The sequence below is a fragment of the Sceloporus occidentalis genome, unplaced genomic scaffold, assembly GCF_023333645.1.
Source record: "Sceloporus occidentalis isolate IW3139 unplaced genomic scaffold, rSceOcc1.0.p SCAF_5, whole genome shotgun sequence".
In the NCBI taxonomy this organism is placed as follows: domain Eukaryota; kingdom Metazoa; phylum Chordata; class Lepidosauria; order Squamata; family Phrynosomatidae; genus Sceloporus; species Sceloporus occidentalis.
In genome coordinates this window covers 95,597,484-95,620,526 of record NW_028316985.1, presented here as the reverse complement: position 1 = coordinate 95,620,526, position 23,043 = coordinate 95,597,484, and the positions used below count along the sequence as shown (strand labels likewise).

Genomic DNA, 23,043 nt, shown 5'->3' with positions numbered 1-23,043 from the left:
TCTCATTCTGAGTATTGTGCCAAGTTCTAGGCATCCCACTTTAAGAAGTTTGCAAATTGGTACGAATCCAGAGCAGCACAACAGCTGTGGTTATAAGAATGTAAGACAACATTTGGAAGAAATATTTTGCTTGTGAGAGCCTTTTCACCATGAAATCAATTATTGGTTTATGGGAAATAATTTATTATACAGTAGGTCCAAGGAGAGCCTGGAAAGCTCCCTATTCAAGACAATTTAGCTCTTCATTTCCTGCATTGAAGAGGGGACTGGTCTAGACATCCCACAGCAAGGCTCTCTCCAGCACCCTTATTCTGTTCTACAGCTTGGGTCCAGACTATGTGAAGGGCCATATCTCCCTATACTAGCCATCAGGGGAGGGCTTTCTCTGAGTACCACCCCCTTTGCAGGTGCAGTTGGTGAGGACTTGGGAGACAGCTTTGTCCATGGCTGCTCCCAGTTTGTGGAACTCCATTCCATAGGAAATCAGGTTAGCAACTGAAGACATTTTTATTTAGGCAGGCATTTTGTGGATTAATTTTACATCTCTTGAGCTCTGTGCTGTCGATGTATTATGTTTTTCTCTGGTTTTAACTATTTTTATATTTTAATATTAATGATGTTTAATTATTTGTAACTTTTGTAATCAATGTTTTTACTTTTATTTTATAAAATCATTGTAACCCGCCTTGGATCCCATTGTCGGAGAATGGCAGGATAAAAATCCTGGAGATAAGTAATAAATGAAATAATAATAATAATATGCCACCACTCTATTACAGGCGATAGTTTTAGAGGATGTTTATGAGTTTCAAAGACTGAATGCAAACAATAAAAAGTATTTTTTTTAAAAACGCACCAAAGTGAGAGAATATGTTTTACATCAGTAGTGGGAACTGTGTAACCCATTGGTCACCTTCATCCTCAGAGGGCCATCTGAGTGACCTCCAGGTCATCACTGGAACAATCCATTTTAATCAAAAATGTATTGTCCCAAAATGGAGAATTACATCTCTGGATCTCACCAGGGGATTTCTTAACATAAAAAGCCTGTGCCTTGTTATGGCAGATTTTAAAAAATCAAAACAAAACAAAATGCAGAAGTTGTCAGGCATTTCCCTGGAAGAGGTAAGTGTGGCCACAGAGATGCCAGGAACGTAGCTAGGGTTTTAGGATGGGGGGTTCCAGACTAAGTGCCACCATCATAATGGGGCTTGGGTGCGGTGGAGCAGGAGCACACCCCATTCATTTTTCTAATGGAAGGGGGGGTCCGGACCTCAAGACCCCCCCCCCTTGGCTACGTCCCTGGAGATGCCTGAACCTTCTGTGGCTGCCCATCCCTGCTTTATGTTCATATCTGTGTATAACACAAAAGAATGAGAAACTAATAAAACTGACTGCATTTCTGAAGCCAGTCATTCTGGCTTTTGTTTTAATAGGCATTTAAAATAATAGGCTTTTATAATAGCTCACCAATGATTAGATATGACCAGGTAGGTTTACACTGCTATAAAGTCGCTGTCCCCAAACCCTGAGGTGTGTCCCTGAGCAAACAACACATAATTACTATGGAAAAAAATAGGTTACTCTTTGATCCTTCACTCATTCATGATATATTTTAAGTCAACCAGTGAAGGATAGTCTAACCTTCATTTTTAAAAAACGAATATATCATGATTAGAATGCATTCTTCTTTTCCTAACTGGAACAATGTTTTAACAATGAATCTTCTGGTTGCTAAAGCAACATCCTCTCCAAACATTTGTGGAGGATTAGAATAATTCATAGTCCCTTTGTTTTAGGATCCTTTGGCTTTGACAATGGCACTTTCAATCAGTGGCTCCTCTGTTCTGGGAATCTAATAGAGTTGGAGTCGATCCAGCTGTCTTCTTCTAGAAGCAGGATAATTCATAATAAGCTGGGGGGGGGGGCTTTATCACTATGGTGAAGGGTTAATCTCTATGTCACTGGTTAAGGGACCCTTAAAATAATATAACCCAGTGGTCAGGAGTCACCAGGACAATACTGTGCTAATGGAAATAATCTACAGTGTTGTCAAAACCTTGCATTTCACAGAAAAGGAAAATTGAGGCTGCATTTTAACCATTTTGCTCACACACGTACATACATATTTTAAAGCCAAAGTATCAAAACACTTACTCCCATGAAATATTATTTTATATATAGACATAATACAGTATTAACAACTATGAAAAACATTACAAAAGGTTTTAATTTAACAAATAGAAAAATATTACTAGCTTATATGGCAGTCATGACTCTTAATATTGTACAGAAGTAATTTATGGACTTTATAAATAAATTATAGTTTGAATGCCCTCCTTTTCTAAGCGCGCACTGAAATGTTTTAGGCCCTCATAGGTCTTTTTGTAACTTGTCACCATATTCAGTGCCAGTCAAATGTTTTGCCAACAAGTTCAAAGAATTTCTGATTAGGCTCACGAAAGTATTTGCGTAGCTTTTCAAGTAAAATTGGATCTACTTTGGGGTGTGTTCTTCCTTTTGACTCATGTAAACATCGATCCCTTCCACTGTCTCTTAGGCAGTAAAAGCCTTTTGTTTTATTGAAGTAAAAGTTTGAAGCATTAATCTGAGGAGTCAGCTTTAAAAACTCTTCTACTTTTACTATTTCTGGGAAGGGATCTTTGATTAGTTTATCTCCATCTACAACATGAATGTGATCCAGAGGAAAATACTTCAACCAGTTTTGCATGTGAACATAATACAAGCTCCTGTTTATTGCCTTGTAATTCACATTGAGTTTGCCATCTTTAACCAGGAATTCTTCTATAGAAGGATATGGCTTGTTTTTTTGCATGTGATTGAAAAACACTTGTGTGTAGTCCGACAACACCCTCTCAGTTGGGTCTCGTAAAATAAGAAGTAATCTGGTAAATTTATTCATTCCATACACTCTTTCAGGCACTCTGGAGGAAGTAAAATACGCTGGAGTTTTTTCCACTGTTATCTGGTGGGTATAAGAGAATGGCATTTGGTTAATATACCATTCCAAACCATTTCCATAATGTTCTTCCCAATCAAAGAAGTGGACTTCGCTTTCTGCTGCTGCTATATCGGGATGGAGACTTAACATCTCTAGTAAGGCTCTTGTTCCACCTTTCCGAACGCCAATGATGATTGTTTGTGGAAGTTGCTGGAATGTCCCATTGGGATGGATGCCATCCTTGAAGTCACTTTTCTTAAATGGTTCTTTCTGAGCTGCTGCTTCAGCCTTAGTGCTGGAAGCTGGTCTAGAAGGCACCACCTGGGGCTGAACAATAAGCAGTGCTGCTCCCAGCAGGAAAACTGCCATGACAGAGATCCAATCTGTTCTCACACTATCAGCATGCACGTCATGAAAAGCCCATCATCAGGAAACTGAAATCCTTAAGAGAAATACTCACTAAATAAGAAAGAAAGAAAGAAAGAAAGAAAGAAAGAAAGAAAGAAAGGATGGTTAGAACAATTAGTTCAAATAATGTGCCTGTTGTTGTTGGGTGCTTTCAAGTTGTTTCCAACTTACAGTGACCCTAAGGCCTATCATGGCATTTTCTTGGCAAGTTTCTTCAGAGGGGGTTTGCCATTGGCATCCTCTGAAGCTGAGAGAATGTGACCTGCCAAAGATCAACCAGCGACTTGCCCAAGTCAATGACCAAGCTGACCAAGATTTGAACCAATGACCAAGATTTGAACCTTGGTCTCCACAGTCACAATCAAATGCTCAAAACACTACGCTACACTGGCTCTCAGTGTTCCTGTACTCAGTATTATTTTTACGTCAATATGAGAGCTAAGGCATTAGGTCTAGCATGTCCAACCATTGCTATCATGTTTATTGTGACCGAAACTTCCATGATACATTAACACAATCCATGTCAGTTTTTTAAATTATATCAAGTTATACTGCTTATAATCCTAACTAAATGTAGAAGATTACCAATCACAGCTTTTAAATTGCAATTTCATCAAGAAGGGAGCGGCTTTGGTGATGCTGATCACATGTCACTTCCCACCCATAGCTATCCAGACATTTCTTTTCATTCACAGGGAAAACCCATGAATTGATTGGCAATTGCACAATTTTTCTATATGTCAGGGACGTAGCCAGGATTTTAGGAAGGGGGGGTTCTAGACTAAGTGCCACCATTATAATGGGGCTTGGGTGTGGCGGTGCAGCAGCACGCACCATTCATTTTTCTAATGGAAGGGGGGTTCTGGACCCCAAGAACACCCCCCCCTTGGCTACATCCCTGTATGTGTGAAAAGTCATTCAAGGGCAGTTGCGTGATTGCCAGTCATGTGGTGTCAGTGTCCCTTTTTCCCTCCTCCCCCTCGCTAGTCCTTTTAATTTTTTTTGTTTTTCATGCAGTTTCAGAGCTCTGCAGTTCCAATTTAAGTTTTTGTTTTTTTTTTAAAGTGAACGCTTACATCATGACTGCAGAGCTAGGGAAATGTGTGGAAAGTTGGGAAAGAAATAACTCCCCCTAAAAGTATAATGGGTAGGGCATAAGGGAGGGAGATGAGGTTAAGGGAGAGGGCAGGAAGGGAGTATGATGGGGGCAGCAGCCCTTGTCCTGCAAATAAAAAGAGGTATGGTGGTGGTTGGACAGAAAGCAACATGTTCCCATTTTAATTTAATTGTGTTACTGCAGCAGGAAAGGGACTGGCATGATAATCTCCATAGTCTATATACATTTCCCTGAAATCATGCCAAAATATGGATCACTGCCAAGATCCACTAGTGCATTATTGTTCCAAAGTTCTTCAATAACATATCATTTAAAGATAATAGTGCAGCAGAAAATGGTTTGTTATTGTGAGGGAAATGCAAAGTTCATTACTATGAGGGTATTCTTGGAAATTACAGGAAATCAGGATGAATGGAGAGTTAAAGAATGTTATTGTTTTATAATTTTTTCTGTTTTATATTTGCATTCATAATAATAAAAAAACAACCTAGGATGTGATGCACGTAGAGAGGTGGGAAACATTACTAAAGATTAAAAAAAAAATATCTAGCATATAGAAGAAATGGTCAAGCTTATCGGCTATCAACAGTTTTCTTTTTTCCATGCTTTTTTACCCAGTAATTTTGCGGGTTACAAACTGCCATATAGTATGCGATGAGCGCGTACTAGGGTTAGGAAGGGGCGGTGCTTCCACACTCCCTAACCCTAGTACGCGCGCTGCGCACACAAAATGGCGGTGGCCATTCCACACGGCTGCAGCCATATTGATGTAGCTGACGCTCTGTGTCTGAACGTCGCGCCCTGAAAGTGATGCCGCGAGTGCGCCCTTTGGCACTCGTGGCGCCTCTTCCATGGCCTGAGAAGGAGCGCGATTTCCACGCTCCTTCTCTGCAGCATCCGGGAGCCGCACCATTTAAAGGCTGCAGTTCCCGGACGCTGCAAGCGGAGGCGGAGCCAGACCGCCGCTTCTTGGCGGTCTGTAACCTGCCTTTGTCTACAAGAGTATATATAATCTTGTACTATTAATCCTAGGTTTACTGTTTGTTCCTTGGTGAAGGACTTTATGAAAAACATTATATACTTTAAAATAGAAAACAACAATGCTTGGTAAAGTCTCTCAATAAACATTCAAAAGTAAATGTGGAAGTTGATGGATGAGGTTAAGGAACAGGAACCACAGCACAGAAGAAAAATGCGTAGTCCTTCTAATGGAAGGTAAGAAGTGGATTCTCCCAGGGAATTGTAATGTGAATGTTTCAGTTTAATATACTGATGAATTATCATGTTTGCACATGAACCACCATATAACTTAGGTTGTTGAATACCAAAACATGTGCTGTAAAGAGTAAAAGATTCAGAATGAGCAAAAGAGTCTCTAGAACTTTGTACATCACAGAATTACTTTATGTGATTCATTTCAAGATCTGCTAATAACTACATGCTTGCCTGGCTGATGATTAGAGTCATGGAAGATAAGGTTATGAATGGGCAAAAGTCATTATGGCTATATGGATTCCCCAAGTTCAGAGCTACTAATAGTACTAAATACTATTGACTGAGATGGTGAAGTAGTTAAGGGCTTGCAATCTTCTCAAAGTAGCTGAGAAGACCCAATGCAAAATGCTTGTTTACCAGCACTGCAGAAAATAGGAGAGTGGACTTATCAGACCTCTGGTCTGATCCAGCAAAGCTTTTAAATTGTGTAAGTTTCCTTTCCCCCCATGAAAGTGGAGAGCAGCCACTCATAGAGAAATAACATAGGGTCATTGTTATGTTAGGAGCTAATAATCATGATAATCATGATAGACATATTTTTTTGGAAGTGTATGAGAACAGTGTGCGTCTGACCCTCGTCTTGCTGTTCACAATGCATGTAATTTTTTTCAAGGTGAGAATGAAGCCTGTTTCCTATTTACACAGTCCCATCCGGGTTATATTTTTTTGGCCATGCTACAATGTGATGGAACAAAAGCCAAAAGTACTTGCTTCCAATATTTAAAATGAAGTGCTTGGGTTTAATCCAACCTAACCATTTCAAAATTTACGGGACAAAACCAACATGTACAAAAATACATAACTGATCCATAAATTATGGAGATTCCACCTTAGCATTAGGAGGAATTTCCTGACAGTAAGAGCAGTTCAACAGTAGAACACACTCTCTCAGAGACTAGTGGAGTCTCCTTCTCTGGAGGTCTTTAAGCAGAGGCTGGATGGCCATCTGTTGGGGATGCTTTGATTGTGAGTTTCTGCATGGCAGAATGGGGTTGGACTGGATGGTCCTTGTGGTCTCTTTTAACTCTAGGAGTCTATGATTCTATGGGGATTGTTCACAAGTTGTATCAAGTAGAAATGGACTCTTTCAATCATTAATACAACTTTCTCCACCCAAGGATGCCTTCTTGAAGTGTTTTTATTCTTCCTGTTCAAGTTCAACAGGGCTTATTTCTAGCAAAAAAGTGTCTGTGTGACGGGAAAACAATGCTGCACACTTAAACAGTTACCTATAGACACTGTGTGGAATTATCTGTATGTAAGAGGAAGTGTGCTTTGTATGCAACTCTGTAATTCATATATATACTGCCTTTGTAGAGTCACTCCCTTGATTGAGGTCCCACTCAATGCTCGATGTGGATCTAAATGATTTTCAGCTGAGGTTGTGAGGACTTCAACTAGAAAATGGTTTCTCATCCTTGCTGTAAAGCAATATGTAAAACATAGGCGGGATACACACCGCCATTTAGTACGTCTTCTATACGTACTAGGGTTAGGAAGGGGCGGTGCTTCCGCACCCCCCTAACCCTAGTACGTATAGAATACGTACAAGATGGCGGCGCCCCTTCCACATGGGCGCCGCCATCTTTACGTACTGGACGCACAGCGTCCAGACGTGTCGCGCCGCTTCTGACGTAGCGAGCGCGCCCCTGGCGCCTCGCTATGTCGCAAACGCGACTTGAAAAGAAGCTCCATTTTGGAGCTTCTTTTTTCGGTCCGCGCGGGAGTCGGGCCGTCTGAAGGCTCCGGCTCCCCCGCGGACCTACTGGCGGCGGCGGCAGACCGCCGCAAATCGGCGGTCTGTACCCCGCCATAGTTATTTTTTTCTTCTTATTTAATCACTAGTTCTTGTAAACTGTGTTATGTTAAGAAATAGATTTTTGGTGTAGGTTTTAACCTTCCCTAAGAATAGAATGAACATCTAAACAGGTTTTGTTTGATATGAAATGTTCTATTCAAAAACGTATAATTTCTAAATTTAAAACATCTAAGAGAACACTTACAGATTGGACTCTTTGTGATTCAAAATCCTGCCAGCAGAGATACAGAACTTGCAGTACCACCATCAACATAAAAAAGCACTTTCAGATGGAATTATTCTTAAAATGAACAGTGGGAGACTTTTTTTTATCAGAATATATTGTTACTGACCTTTCTCTACCCATGAGAAAGGTTTTCAGGATATAGATCTTCTTTTAGCTGTTCATTTATATTATAGAATAAATCTGACAGGGAGAGACTAACATAGTCCAGATTCAGAGTCCATTTGGTCTAGCATTCTGTTTCCAACAGTGGCCAGTCATGTGCACATTGCAGGAAGGCAACTGAGATGGAAGGATTTCCACTGTTTCCCCAGAACCCCTTTGCTAAGGCATCCTGGAAAATGTAATTTGTTGTGGCACCAGTGCACTCTGACAGAGGAGGCTAAATGTCTCACAAAACTACAGTTCCCAGAATTCCCTAGCATTGAGCCAGGGAACTTAAAGCAATCTCATACTGAATTATTCTGCAGTGTGTTTTGGACCCAAGATTTTCTTCTAAGGGACTCTTCAGAGGTTTGCCACCAGGTCAAAGATGAATAAAATGACTGATGTACTTATTTGAAATAATCATTTAGAACTTGCTTTAAAGAGAGAAGTTCTTCCTGGGAGGTTAGCAAAAAATCCCAGGAACAACTATAAAACAATATTAAACTATAAATTCAATAAACCACAAAAAGTCATACAATGAATTATGGATATAGAGAGGCAGCTTGATCTAGGAGTAACCTCAAATGATATATTAAATGACACAGCACTGATACCCTTTAAACCAGCTAACTATCTCTATTTGCTTTCAATATCAAATCAACGTAAAGCCTTTACTTTTGCTCAATTAAATGCTTTGCCATCAGCAATACAAGAAGGGAAGCTTAAAAAACTCTGTACTATCAACGTAAATGTCCACTGCAACTCTGGCGAAATCGTAACAGTAACTCTTTTGTACTGTTCCTTTTATCATGGAATTCAGGAAACTCTTATTGAACCATATATAAAGGCATTCCCTGGTCATTCAGAGGCTTTTCATACTCTTTTGTTGATGTCAGGGCAGTATACAGAGATGTTGACTGAGATAGCAAATTTTTTTGCTGCTGCAGTAAAGATTCGTGAAAGTAAGATGTTAGAAAATGATGAGGTTTTTACAGGTATATTTTATGTCTATATTTTATATTCTTTATGACTTATATTTACACTCATATTTTACTGATATCTGTAGGTATATGTTTCTTACTAATGTTCATAGTATGTATATATTTTATGTATTTTATGTATTGATAAGAATTTGGGAATATGGTCATTTAATATGGTCATTGACCACAATAAAAATGATTTCGAAGGCTTTCATGGCTGGCATCCATAGTTTTTTGTGAGTTTTTTGGGCTATGTGGCCATGTTCTAGCAGAGTTTATTCCTGACATTTCACCAGCCACAAATGCTGGCAAAACATCAGGAATAAAGTCTGCTAGAACATGGCCACATAGCCAAAAAACCCCCACAAAAAACTATAAAAATGACTGATTGAGTGTGAATATGATAATTGCAAAACTGGTTTAGACAAAATACCAAACCATTAATTAGTGATAGGTACTGAAGATAGGAAGAAGGAATATCAACAATGTAAGATATGCAGAAGACACCATACTACTAGCAGAAAACACCACTGGCCTTGAACAACTACTAAGGAGGATCAGAGAAGAAAGTGCAAAGGCAGTCTGACTGCTGAACATGAAGGAAACAAAAATAAAGATGATAGAGACTTACACAAATTCAATCTAGACATTGCAAAAATCAGAGTTTAAAGATATACAACTAAGCATAAAAGTAAGAATCATACAAGCCACAGATGCAAGAGCTGGACAGTGAGAAAGTGGATAAGAGGAAAATATAGCGTTGGAGAAGAGTACTGAGGATACTGTGGGCAGCTAGAACAGATCAAACCTGAAATCTCCTTGGAAGCCAAGATAACAAAGTTGAGGTTGTTGTACTTCAGCCAGATCATGAGAAGGCACAACTCATTGGAAAAGACAATAATGTTAGGAAAGGTGGAGAGATGTAGGAAGGGAAGATCACATACTACATGGTTGGACTATATTAAGGAAGTAATGGGTATGAATTTGCAGGACTTAAGCAGAGCAGTGGAAGATGGAAGTCTTGAAGATGTCTCATCCACAGGGTCAACATGAGTTGGGATCAATTGGAAGGCGGATAACAACAAACATAAGCCTTCAATGAACTTTGTTTCCATTGCTTGTTACAGAACAAACAAAAATCACAATGTGCTTGTTCAGAACGAAACTGCAAACAATGCCTGAAGTAAGGAAAAGAGGTAGGAAATTGCTATATTTAAGCTGGATAGGATATAGCTTGGCTCATGCAAGCAATGCAAATCATGGTGTGAAGTGATACTGGGGCCGCCTCACTATATGAAAGCAAAGAACAACCCCACCTCTTTGTCAGTTATATATGAAGGCAAAACGTGCCTCCTAACATCTGAAACTGTACAGTAACTGAGTGTGCACTAGATGGTGAGCTATACCAAATGTATAATATATTTATACGTTTATAATATATATTTTTATTTATTGTAAACAAAATTAGAAAACTATTTTAAAATCTAATTTTACATGGACACATAAAATATGGTATCAGTTGTCCTTTAAGAAAATCATGTGTGCCATAAAAAACATGCTATTTTTTTTTTTGCATCAGATGTATGTTATTGGAGTGCAGTATTTCCAATCACTATCATTCCATTGCATAGATTATACAATACTATAGACTGGGTGGGAGTCATTCAGCTCTGCCAGTGTTACTGGATTTCAACTTCCAACAGGTTTAAGCAGCATAATTTATGGGGAGGTTGTAGTTCAACAACGAGGAGAACTGTATGAATCCCATCCCACCTATGGAAGATTTCCCCTACACAGAAGCAGAACTAGCAGTCAAATCATGATGGTTTTTATAGTCTCCTCAGAATAATAGCAGAATATCAAGGTATGCTCTTCTTTCTAGAATTGAAAGAGATTCCACATAGAGGCTTTTCTTAATTTCTAATCCAAATAAAGTTTTTGAAAATGCCAGAATCAGCTGTATTTGTGGGCCATCCGAGTCTGATGATTTATCCTAAGTCATATGATTTATCTTTTTAATATTGCATAATTAAGGTCAATTCTTAGCTGCAAATGAAAACCAGGTTGTAGTATGCTCTGTATAGTCTTGGTATGTTCATGTTGGTTTCTTGTTTGTATGGAGGGTGGGTTTGCACTTTGTTGAGATATTATTGTAACCATTGTTTTGAGGAATTTTAATGTTGGAAACCGCTGTTATCTATATTGGAATAGCGGTATACAAATAAATTTTATTATTATTATTATTATTAATCAAATTTTATACTGTATAGATTCAGTCAAAATATTTCATTGTTCCTATTGAATTCTCTTCTGTTCTTTGGATAACCGCCCAGTACTGAAATCTCTGTTAAGTTAAAGTACTGTAAATGTAACGTGGAAGAAGAGTTTCTTTGTCATTGCTTCTCATACCACTTCTTCTCCAACTACTATTAGTTCTTTGAGGAGATACATAAGAGTACCAAAGTCTTCAAAGAACTGTATGGGACTGGTGTGTCTGTGTGTGTGCGCGCGCGCCTCCAAGCTGCCTGCTAATTTATGACAACCCCATGAATTTCTAAGGGTTGTCTTAGGCAAGGAATGCACTCTGAGGTGGTTTGCCATTGCCTTCCTCTGAAATAAAGCATATAGCACCTGATATTTCCTGGTGGTGTACCATCCAACTGTTAACAGGGCTCGACCCTGCTTAGCTTCTAGGATTCAAAAGAATCTGGTGCCTTCAGTGAATTTAAGCCCCATGGGACAGGTGAAGAGTTTAAAAGAGTCAGTATAGTATTTAGTGGCAGAGCAGGAATGGGGAGAGCCAAATCCTGTTGTTAGTGAATCATCACTTGGCCCACTCTCTTAGCAAAATGTAGCTCTTCAAATTTGCATATTTTTAAAAGAAATTTATCTTGTGTCAAATTGAATGAGAGTGATGGGGGGAAGTGAGAGACGTTTTTCACTACAACACTAGCTTATATTGCCATATAAGACACCTGTGTGAACTAGAAACTTATAGACACATGTGTGAAATAGATTCACCACTTCTGCAAATCCTGCTAGCAACACTCTTACTATCCCTGCAAACTAGCACCAATGCACAAACCACTGCAAACTGTCAGAATGGATGACATGCGATTTAACATTAAATCAGTCTCACAATATACTTATGTAGTATCAGATTGATAAACCAGGAAAATGGCTTAAATGCTAAGAAGGGGAGAGTTTTGGCAATGGTTGCTAGGAAAAAAGGTTTTAGAAAAAGGGAGTTGATGAAAAGGGAGGGAGGAAAAGTAAAGGAGGAGGAGAAAGATGGTCTTGCGAAAAGAGGTTTTAAGGATCACCTGAGCCAACTCTGCTGAGATGGGGAGCTGGCCTGATCACTGATACCCCCTTAAGAGAAAAAAATGGCTGCCAGCTCCAGGAGAGATGTCTGAGAAGCAAACAGTTAGGAGCTGACAATCCTGTGTGCAGTAGGAATTGAAAAACTGCAAGAAGGGATCAGCGGTGTCACTAGGGGGATGCGGTGCTGCAGCCTGCACTGGGTGACACCCCAAAAGAGGGCTGAGGTCCAGTTGGGTCCTCCTCCCACTGGCGCCCTCTTTCCCTGTGGCAGTGGCAGTTTCTTGAGGCGACTGCTGCCACAGGGAAGGACAAGACCAAGTGCACCAGGACCTGTTTCCATGCAGTGGTGGCAGTCTCCCCATAAAGAGGCTGCTGCCACCATGGGGAAGAAGAAGACCAAGCTGGGCTGCTACTGTGGTCCTGAGCCGGCTACTGAAAAGGAACGTTTTTTGTCTGCTCTTCTTTGGCTCAGCTCTTCCAGGCTGCAGCAGGCTCGGTGCAGTTTCTGCCTGTGCTCAGGGCATGTGTCATCTAAATGTTATGCCCCAAACGTGGCCAGAAAATGGTTTATTTGGCCCATCTGTTTCAGGCCTCAGTGTTATAAACTGGCTTCAAGGCTATTGTTTTAAACTTGTCTCCTACTGGTTTCCCCAAACCAGAGTAAGTACTTGAACCAATTGTTGGATGGTGAGTTAGAACATAGGCAAAAATCTTCTGATTTAATGGATCTGTTCTAATTGAGACTAATAGTAGGATTTCAACAATAAACTCTAATCATAGGGTGAAATACAACGCTGGTTATTCATGGAAGCTATCTATTGAAATCAATGGGGCTTACATTAGTTGTGACTAACACATCCCATTCAATTTCAGTATGTTTATTCTAAGCAGGACCAACACTGGATTTAGGCCAGAATGGAATTAAAAAGAAAACTAATATATTGTATCAAATAACATTAATTGGCCTACTGGTAGTTCCAAGTAGAACAGACCCATTAAATCAATGGCCTGTTACAGACTGCCAAAATAAAGCTGCTTCGGGTCTCTTTGGAGGTATGCTGTTTAAATGATGCATGCACCCTAAGAATCCAGAAGCTGCACCAAAGCTGCACTCCAGTGCTTAGGAATGGAGTGTGGCTTTGGCGCAACCTCTGGACTCTTAGGACCCATGCATCACTTAAATAGCATACCTCCAAAGAGACCCGAAGCAGCTTTATTTTGGCAGTCTGTAACAGGTGCTGACTCAGTGTTCAACAATTCATTGAATAGGTCTACTTGGTACTAACCAATAGGATTCAAGCCACTATACGTGTTAGGTATGTACAGTTGTCGATCTGTAGCCACAGATTCTTTATCTAGAGATTCAACCATTCATGGCTTGAAAATATTTTTTAAAATATATATAAATTCCAAAAAGCTTGAGCATCCACAGATTTTGTTTTCCATGGGAGTCCTGGAACCATATTGCAGTGGACATCAAGAGCCCACTGTATAGTGTAGAAGAGTATGTCGTGCCTTTTTTTTTTGTATTTATAGCATAAAATAAATAATGTCTTCAGGAAATACATAATCAAAACTGGAATCCTGTTGGTTACATAGAATCATAGAATCATAGAGTTGGTAGAGACCGCGCAGGCTATCCCCCTGCCATGCAGGAAATCCAAATCAAAGCATCCCTGACAGATGGCCATCCAGCCTCTGTTTAAAGACCCCTAAGGAAGGAGACTCCACTACACTCCGAGGGAGTGTGTTCCACTGTCAAACAGCCCTTACTGTCAGGAAGTTCTTCCTAATGCGCAGGTACAATGTCAAATTACATCTGTGTATGTCCTTTCATGGTCACTGCAGATAAAACTATCCAAGCCCTCCATCCACAACAACAATCTCCCTCCACTCCACCATCCTTCCGCTATCTAGGCATCCCCCCATGCTCATTTTGTGGCTGGAGGTGGGGATGGGGCTGCTAGACAATTCCTGGCTGTGTTTCTACATTGGAACACACAAAGCAGCAAGCATTCTGCTGGAGGGTCCTTGACAGGTCTAGGACAATGATGCCACCTTCATTTTTCTGGCTGCTTAAACACAACTCTATGCCACCTGCCTTTCCCTGCAGGGAACTGGTACACCCTTGCAGGGATCAAGGATGTAGGTGATGGATGCTGGGAAAGATTAGAGCCTGGCAGAGTCTCAGCAAATATGTTTGTTTGTTTCCTGGAACAAAAGCATCCAGGAAGTAAAAATATTCAAAGCTTTTTTTCTTTCCCACAGACCCACCTCTTTAGAATTATGACTCAACATGGTATTTGATAGTCAGTCATTTGTCACTTTGCTATCTCCATAATTTTAATGCTAATTTATGCAATAATTTTCAGGATGTCCATTATTTCACAGAATCTTCTTCCCTTGTGACCCTTCCACCTTAAAATTAGGACAGGACCACCAGTGAAAAATAATATTTGAGAGACACTTCAGAAAATCTAGTATGGAATTATTGCAAACCAAATTACAGTAATTTTTGCAGTTGATTAGGGAGTTAAAATTCAATCCAGTTGTTAAATGATTACAGCCTGTTTCTGTGATACTGGAACAATATGTCTGGATAAAATGACCCTAAAGCTCAACTATTTCTGGAAGCTGCCTTGGTCCCAGTTTAGGAGAAAGGAGGGATATTAAACAAACAAACAAACAAACAAACAAACAAACTTGAATTTGCTGGAGCTATTTGATATTTGTTTTCAACTGAGGAATGTTTTGATCACTTGAAATTCTACCGCTCTCTCCAAAATCCATTAATGAGAAGTCTGTTGTGTGTATCTAGTTTATTTTATTATGGCCCTAACTTTTCTTAGTGAATGTTTTTGTAAGCTTCAAAAAAGGTTCTAAAAGATCAGTCTCTCATCCTAGTTTGAACTGATCAAGAAACTAAGCAAAATGCATAGAACACACCAGCATTCTTGTTCTATATATTGAAGAGGATTTCTAATTGCAATGCAATGTCAGAATAGCATCTCTGCAATGGGAGGGTATTCCAGTGCAGGGTTTGGTACTATGATGTTGCAGCCATAAATACATCTAATTTCACATATGTCATTTGTTGATATATTTTATGAAATAGTCATAAAGGTCATTGGCTAGAGGTTACTTCTACCAAAAATGACATAATAGAATCATAGTATCTTAAAATTGGAAGGGGCCACAAAGACCATCTCATCCAGCCCCGTCATGCAAGAATACACAATCACAGCATTCCAGAAAGATGCCCCTACAACCTATACGGCTTAGGTCCAGGCTATTTGAAGGACTGCACTCCAGAAAGATGCCCCTACAACCTATACGGCTTAGGTCCAGGCTATTTGAAGGACTGCACTCCAGAAAGATGCCCCTACAACCTATACGGCTTAGGTCCAGGCTATTTGAAGGACTGCATCTCCCTATATGAGCCCACCAGAGTACTGAGATCATCTGGAGAGGCTCTTCTCTCTGTCCCACCACCCTTTCAGGTGCGTTTGGTGGGAACAAGAGAGAGGGCCTTCTCAGTGGCTGCTCCCAAGCTTTGGAACACCCTTCCTAGAGAAGCCAGGATGGTGTAATCCTTACTATCCTTCCGACGCCAGGTAAAGATGTTCCTGTGCAGTCAAGCATATTAAGCAGAGAAGGACTGGGTTTTTAATGCTGGGCTACCTTTATTTTAATGGTTTGTATTTTAATATATTATTTTTTAATTTATAACTGTTTTAAAATTGTTTAATTGTTTTTTAAATTTTATATTTATGTATTTTAATATTTTGTATTGTTTTAAATTGTATTGTTTTATACTTGTTCGCTGCCTTGAGTCCCTATATTGGGAGAAAGGCAGGATGTAATAAAATAAAATAAAATAAATAAATAATCTGTTTAAAGACCTCTAAAAATGGAGAGTTCATCACCCTCCGAGGCAGTCTATTCCATTGCTCAACAGTTCTTATAGTAAATAGGTTCTACCTAATGATTACATGGGATCTCTTTTCTTGTATTTTTTTCTTGTAATTTAAACCCATTGGTCCATGTTCTAGTATCTGGAGTAGAAGAAACAAGCTCAGTCTATCTTCTACATGACATTTCAGATATTTAAAGGTGGCTATCACATTAGTCTTTTTTGCTCCAAGCTAAACATACCAAGATCTCTAAGTTGTTCCTGATAAGACTTGGTTTCCAGACCTTTGATCATCTTGGTCCAGATGGAAAATTAAGGATATCATCCAAACACAGACCCAAATAGGATAGAGAGGATAGTTATTCACTAGCTAATACCAAATTCCTAATTTACCACAGGGCATTAATGTACCTGACAAAATAAACACATGAATACAAAATGCACCTCTGAAGTTTGGGCAATGTTTAGAAGGCTAGACTACGAGGAGATGCCTTAATACTATATGACCAAAAAAACCCCACATCACCATCATCGTTGTCCTGGAATCATAGAATCATCTATGTTGGAAGAGACCACAAGGGCCATCCAGTCCAATCCCATTCTGCCATGCAGGAAGACACAATCAAAGCACCTGTAACAATTGGCCATCCAGTCTCTGTTTAAAAACCCCTAAAGAAGGTCTTTTGAGAGTGAGGCCACAACTGAAGGTAACAATAGAATTAGGGCGATTTCTGGTTTATCTGACCCCTTCTTTAATTTATTCACATGGAAGGAACACTTTTATTGTTTCTATGCTACAATACTGAGGCTACAGTCCTTTCCTAGGAGTAGACCCCACTAAACTCAAAGGGATTTTTGTGGTATTATCTCAAGTTTGATCTGTTTGATAGTGCATGGCTTTAAGTCCTCAGCCTCCTAATTGAACGGAAACTTAATAAAGGGAAAAGAGGCCATAGGAAGCTGCCTGATAAGAAGTCACAGAATCACTCCATCAGTATTTAATGCCTTACAGAAGCCATCCAGGATTTCAGTCACAAGTATTTCACTGCCTAGCCTTGGGCATGCTTAGTGTATGCTGAGTTATAACCCTTCCATAAAAACACTCTGCTTTTATGGAAGTGTGTTCAGCATAAGTGGTAGCCCACCATGAAAAAAGACAGAGGAGTCTTTTGATGTGTTTTGGGCTGTGAATATTCCTATGCACTAGCCTGCTGCTGCTGCTAACAATCTTGCATTCACTTCAATGTGGACAATATAGTTTGTGTATACTTTACATGGCCACATGGCCATGCATATTCTACATGGCCACATAGTCCGAAACCGCCCCCACAAAAAACTAGGTATATTTTGTGCCCGAATGGGAATGAGTGACATTAAAGCGATCTTCGTGTATTTTGGATTCCAACTCACTTTTTACCAAATCAAGTTTCTTCTAACTCACAAGCGACTAAATATATCAGGAAAGAAGACATTAAAAAAAAAAGAATGAAGCTTCGGCTACTGAAACAACTTTGCCATGTCCTTTTTCCTTGTGGTGCTTTTGTGTGATGCAAGACTCCAATTGTGAAAAGACAAAGAGCGTGAAGTTCCCCTTCTGTTATCTTCCTACTAAGAATATCATGTTCCTTTATGCAACCTGCCGGGAATCCCCCCCCCGCCCCCCCCCAGGGCAGGTGCTGAAGGTGAAGGTATGGATCATGCAGACTTCCAACAGAAGAGAACAAAGATCAAACATATTTTGAAGAATATACCCCCACCCCCCAAAAAAATCAGGAGAGTTCATGTACCAAATCCGCTTAGGGATGCTTTTCAGCCAGAATAAAGCCTTCTTGAAAGCCCTGGCTGGGCTTTAAGTGTGGATGTTTGCATGGAGGAACAGATCTGAAAAAATAAAGCCTGGAGCCTGACACCTGTGCTTTATTACTTGCCAGTGACTTTCTCAGTGGCTCACAGCCATCTCCAAACTTTCCTAATGGACCACCCTTAGCACTCTGAGCAAGCCAGGTGTAAATGGGGACAAGACGCCTTTCAGCTGGAGATGAGGAAAATATGAATCAGAAAGAGATCTCCCCTACATCCCTAGTTCAAGCTTTGCCTCTGCTAGGAGCTCAGCAGTAGATCAGCCCAGCTTTCCCAGCCTTGCTTCCCACTCCTCCCAGTACATGTTGAATTCAGAGACATAGATAGCCCTGTCAGTCTGGAAAACCAGTCTGCCAGGGGATCTTGCCACACCTTTGAGACTCACTGACAGAAATCTGCTAGCATCCCATCGATTATTTCATACCCATCCTTCTGATTTTCATTGACCTCAGTGATTTTTAGTACAAATTTTTAATGTATTTGTGATTCAATTGTTATTTTAAGGGGGGGAGGGTAGAATCTGGGATTATTGTATATTTATTATTATTATTATCCTGCCTTTTCTCAAGGGAATCAAGTGGAACAAACTCCTTCGGAGTGTAGTGGAGTCTCCTTCCTTAGAGGTCTTTAAACAGAGGCTGGATGGCCATCTGTTGGGGATGCTTTGATTGTGATTTCCTGCATAGCAGAATGGGGTTGGACTAGATGGCCCTTGCGGTCTCTTCCAACTCTACGATTCTATGATTCTATACTGAGTGAAATATAATAAACATATTATTATTTTATTATGTATTGGACAGTTTTACTGCCAGCTACCTTGGTCCTAATCGGAGTAGGCAGGATATAAATAAAAGTTGTTGTTGCTGTTGTTATTATTATTATTATTCAAGAAGCTGCTAGCATGAGCTTTGCTAGACCTGAGCCTACTTCCTCAGAGAGTCTCAAAGGTGCTGCCAAATGCCTTTGCAACACAGAGGTAACTGGGTTACAAGGTTGCCGTATTACAATCCGTTGACTCACCTGAGGCACTTTGAACAGGCAAACCATGCCTTGTCGTTGCCAAAGGTTACTATACATTTGACAGAGCAAGGCAAAAGGAATTTCATTCACTGTTATGAGAATGTAAAAGCCTGGGCTTGACCCTGGAAACTCCCCTTGGGTGACCTTGGGCAAGTCACACTCTCTCAGCCTTAGAGGATGGCCAGGGCAAGCAAACCCCCTCTGAAGAAACCTGCCAAGAAAACTCCAGGAGAGGGTGGCCCTAAGTGGGAAAGGACTTGAAGGCACACACCACCACCACCAACAACACCAAGAACCACAAAAAGCCTTTCCCCCTCTTAAATCGTACCTTCAGAGTCCCATCCAAAGGCAGCAGGAGCAGCAGCAGCCTGGGATGAAACATAGAATCATAGAGTTGGAAGATACCCCAAGGGCCATCCAGTCCAACGCCATTCTGCCATGCAGGAACTCTCAATCAAAGCATCCCCATTGACAGATGGCCATCCAGCCTCTGTTTAAAGACCTCCAAGGAGGGAGACTCCACTACACTCCAAGGAGTGTCAAACAGCCCTCACTGTCAGGAAGTTCCTCCTAATGTTGAGGTGGAATCTCTTTTCCTGGAGCTTGCATCTATTTGGGTCGTAGTCTCTAGAGCAGCAGAAAACAAGCTTGCTCCCTCCTCAGTATGACATCCCTTCAAGTATTTAAACAGGGCTATCATATCGCCTCTTAAGCTTCTCTTCTCAGGCTAAACATCCCCAGCTCCCTGAGTCTTTCCTCAGAGGTCATGGTCTCAGACCCTTCACCATTTTAGCGAGGGATGCCAAGCAAACCAAGAAGGCTCCTTTTCCCCTGGAGTGAAGGGGGAAAGCTCTGCCCAGGAGCCCGGGAGGCTCTCCCCGTCAGCCTCTTCTTCTGTGGCTGTTGTTTGTTTTTCCAGACTCAGGACCCACACCTTCCTCACCCTCAGCCCCCCTCGCAAGGCGGGAGAGTAAGAGAGGAAGGTGGCTGACTTTAAGCCTTTTCGGGGCAACTTGCCTGAGGCTGAGGGAGAGAGAGGGGGGGCTTCCTAAAGCTCACCCCATGGAGGTCTCCATTATTATTATTATCATTAACCTTTATTTATAAAGTGCTGTAAATGTACACAGCGCTGTACATACAATCTTTTTAATTCGAGGGTTCCCTGCCCTCAGGTTTACAATCTAAAAAGACACGACACAAAAGGAGAAGGGAAAGGTGCCACCACTCCAGACCCCTCAGCCTGGAAGTCCTGCCCGGCCTCCACCCGCCCTTTCTGCCCCAGAGACTGGCCTGCCCCCCCTTTCTCCTCAGCCCCTTCTCACCTGGCCAAGGAAGCGCTGCATCCCCTCTCGCCTCCTCTCTTTCCTGGCTCCAGAAAGAGAGGAGGGGAGGAGGAGGCAAGGGCCAGGGTGCCAGGCAAGGCAGGCAGGGCGAGGGAAGGCTGGCTCATCCCAAAAGGGGCGGGAAGAGGCTGCCTTGGTTGGCACACAAGGCACTGCTGCTCAGGGAGGGGAGAAGGAGGAGGAGGCAAGGCTGCTGCTGCTGCTCTTGCTGCTCTTGCCTCCCTCCCTTGCTCAAATAGTGCTTCCACACTCTGGAAATCATGGGTTTTGAAGCCAAGGTTTGACCTGCCATGGCTCCAGGCTATGGAATTCTGGGCATTGGAGTGGAATGCCCAGAATTCCATAGCCTGGAGCCATGGCAGGTCAAACTTTGGCCTCAAAACCCATGATTTCCAGAGTGTGGAGCCAGCCCTCTGTCTAGTCCCTTTTCCATCTCAGCTGACAAGACTGGAGTGGTAACCAGGAGAAAGCCTCAACAGCCCCATATTTGAGCTCATTGCTTACACTTGTTTCTTTGGCCTGTTACAGACTGCCAAAATAAAGCTGCTTTGGGTCTCTTTGGAGGCATGCTATTTAAATGATGACTGGGTCCTAAGAGTCCGGAGGTTGCGCCAAAGCCACACTCCATTCCTAAGCACTGGAGTGCAGCTTTGGTGCAGCTTCCGGATTCTTAGGACGCATGCATCATTTAAACAGCATACCTACAAAGAGACCTGAAGCAGCTTTATTTTGGCAGTCTGCAACAGGCCTTCCTTTTCTTTTTCTTTCCTGGAAATTCCTGACAGTTAAGGGCTGTTCAACAGTGGAACACACTCCCTCGGAGTGTAGTGGAGTCTCCTTCCTTGGAAGTCTTTAAGCAGAGGCTGGATGGCCATCTGTCAATGGGGATGCTTGGATTGAGAGTTCCTGCATGGCAGAATGGGGTTGGACTGGATGGCCCTTGGGGTCTCTTCCAACTCTGTGAGTCTATAAATTCTCCAGGGATGGCACCTGTCTGCCGGACTCTGCTCCCAGGTAATAAAGACAGGTGACCAGCCATCCTCCCAACTGTTGGAAAAACTGGAAAAAGTAGACTGTAGAATATATTTTAAAATTCTTTTAATTATATCTTTATACATAGAGTTCCATCACAACTTGCATATTGACATAGGATAACCTAGGACCAAAACGGTTAATATCACTACTAGTAGAGAACAGACTATATACATAGGTCAGAAAAGATAAAATGTATACATTTGTGAGCATTCTTAAGAGTTATTGCCCTGTAGAAACATAATAATAACTTTATAATAATAACTTTATGACGGCCATTTGGCCAGCACAATTACAAAATTCCAATTTAAAACACAACATAGGTTCATGTACAGGCAGATTGGAGAGTATAAACAAGTGACAGTCTATAAAAAGTAAGGATAAAAAGCAAGGATAGGGCTGCACGATCAGGCAAACACACAACAATGAGTAGAAACAAAATGAATCCTATGTTATGAAAGGTTAGAATGATAAAAGTCAATATTTTGTAATATAAGAAGTAACAGAATAGGAAGTATGTTCTGTGTTATCTGTGGCCTGTTACAGACTGCCAAAATAAAGCTGTTTCAGGCCTCTTTGGAGGTATGCTATTTAAATGATGCATGGGTCCTAAGAGTCCGGAGGTCGTTGCGCCAAAGCCACAATCCATTCCTAAGCACTGGAGGGCAGCTTTGGTGCAGCTTCCAGATTCTTAGGATGCATGCATCATTTAAACAGCATACCTCCAAAGAGACCTGAAGCAGCTTTATTTTGGCAGTCTGGAACAGGCCTATGTCTATTAATGTCTATGTTAGATTTTTTACTTGCTTGCTTATTTGTGTGTACTAATGTGTTTTTTAGTTAGAAATAAGATTTTCGGGTAGAAATACTTGTAGAATATTTTTTTAGATAAACCGACAAAATAGGTCTTATGAGTTAAGGTGTTTCTCGGGGCTCCAATGTTACAAATAGCTCTATTTGTAACAAAAACAACAACAATAAAAATACTGGATCATATGGTGGTCTTTCAGGCCTGATTCCCACTAACTATCCAGTTTAAAAGGTAATAATAATAATAATAATAATAATAATAATAATAACCTTTTAAACTGGATCTCAAATCAGTTTGAACTGGTTCAAATGACCCTGTTTCCCACTTGAATTGATTCGCTGAAGTGATTTGGAGAGGGGAGCCATGCACTAGATCCATTTAACCCGTGTCTTTTTGACGCAGATGTTTTCCTCATCTTTTTGGATAAATCGATTCTGCGCAAGTGTGAACCAGATGTGGATCTGAATTGATTTAAATTTGCCCTTCGGCTGGCTGGAGCGAGTCCATTTTGAACCGATTCATTCATGAATGGGAAGCACAAGTGGGTTATTTTACAGGGAAAAAATGCAATCGGGGCAAATGTAATGGAAACCATGTTCCGCTGTGGAATCGATCGATCGATTCGGATTGCAAACCACGTTTTTGTAAGTGGGAATGAGGCCTCAGTTCCAAGAATCCTGGAGGAGACAGATTATCTGAACCCATTTCAATCTATTACTTTGGTAGATGACCTTTTTTAGGAACTAGAGAAGAGGAATATGTCCCTCTTGGTTCTATTGGACTTCTCAGTAGTTTTCATGTCATCAACC

General features: G+C 40.9%; 1 protein-coding gene across 1 annotated transcript; it reads right to left on the bottom strand.

The window, feature by feature from the left end:
* Nucleotides 1-233: 233 nt before the first annotated feature.
* On the bottom strand, nt 234-20,421 carry HS3ST1 (heparan sulfate-glucosamine 3-sulfotransferase 1). The gene is made up of 2 exons (XM_089526897.1): nt 20,371-20,421; nt 234-3,421 (listed from the first exon to the last, which is right to left on the bottom strand). The coding sequence occupies exon 2, from the start codon at nt 3,329-3,331 to the stop codon at nt 2,405-2,407; it is 927 nt and encodes a 308-aa protein (XP_089383023.1). The 5' UTR covers nt 3,332-3,421; nt 20,371-20,421; the 3' UTR covers nt 234-2,404.
* Nucleotides 20,422-23,043: the final 2,622 nt, after the last annotated feature.

Bases quoted from the DNA above. Each gene is read 5' to 3' on its own strand.
- HS3ST1 (XM_089526897.1), bottom strand. From the start codon at position 3,331: ATGGCAGTTTTCCTGCTGGGAGCAGCACTGCTTATTGTTCAGCCCCAG.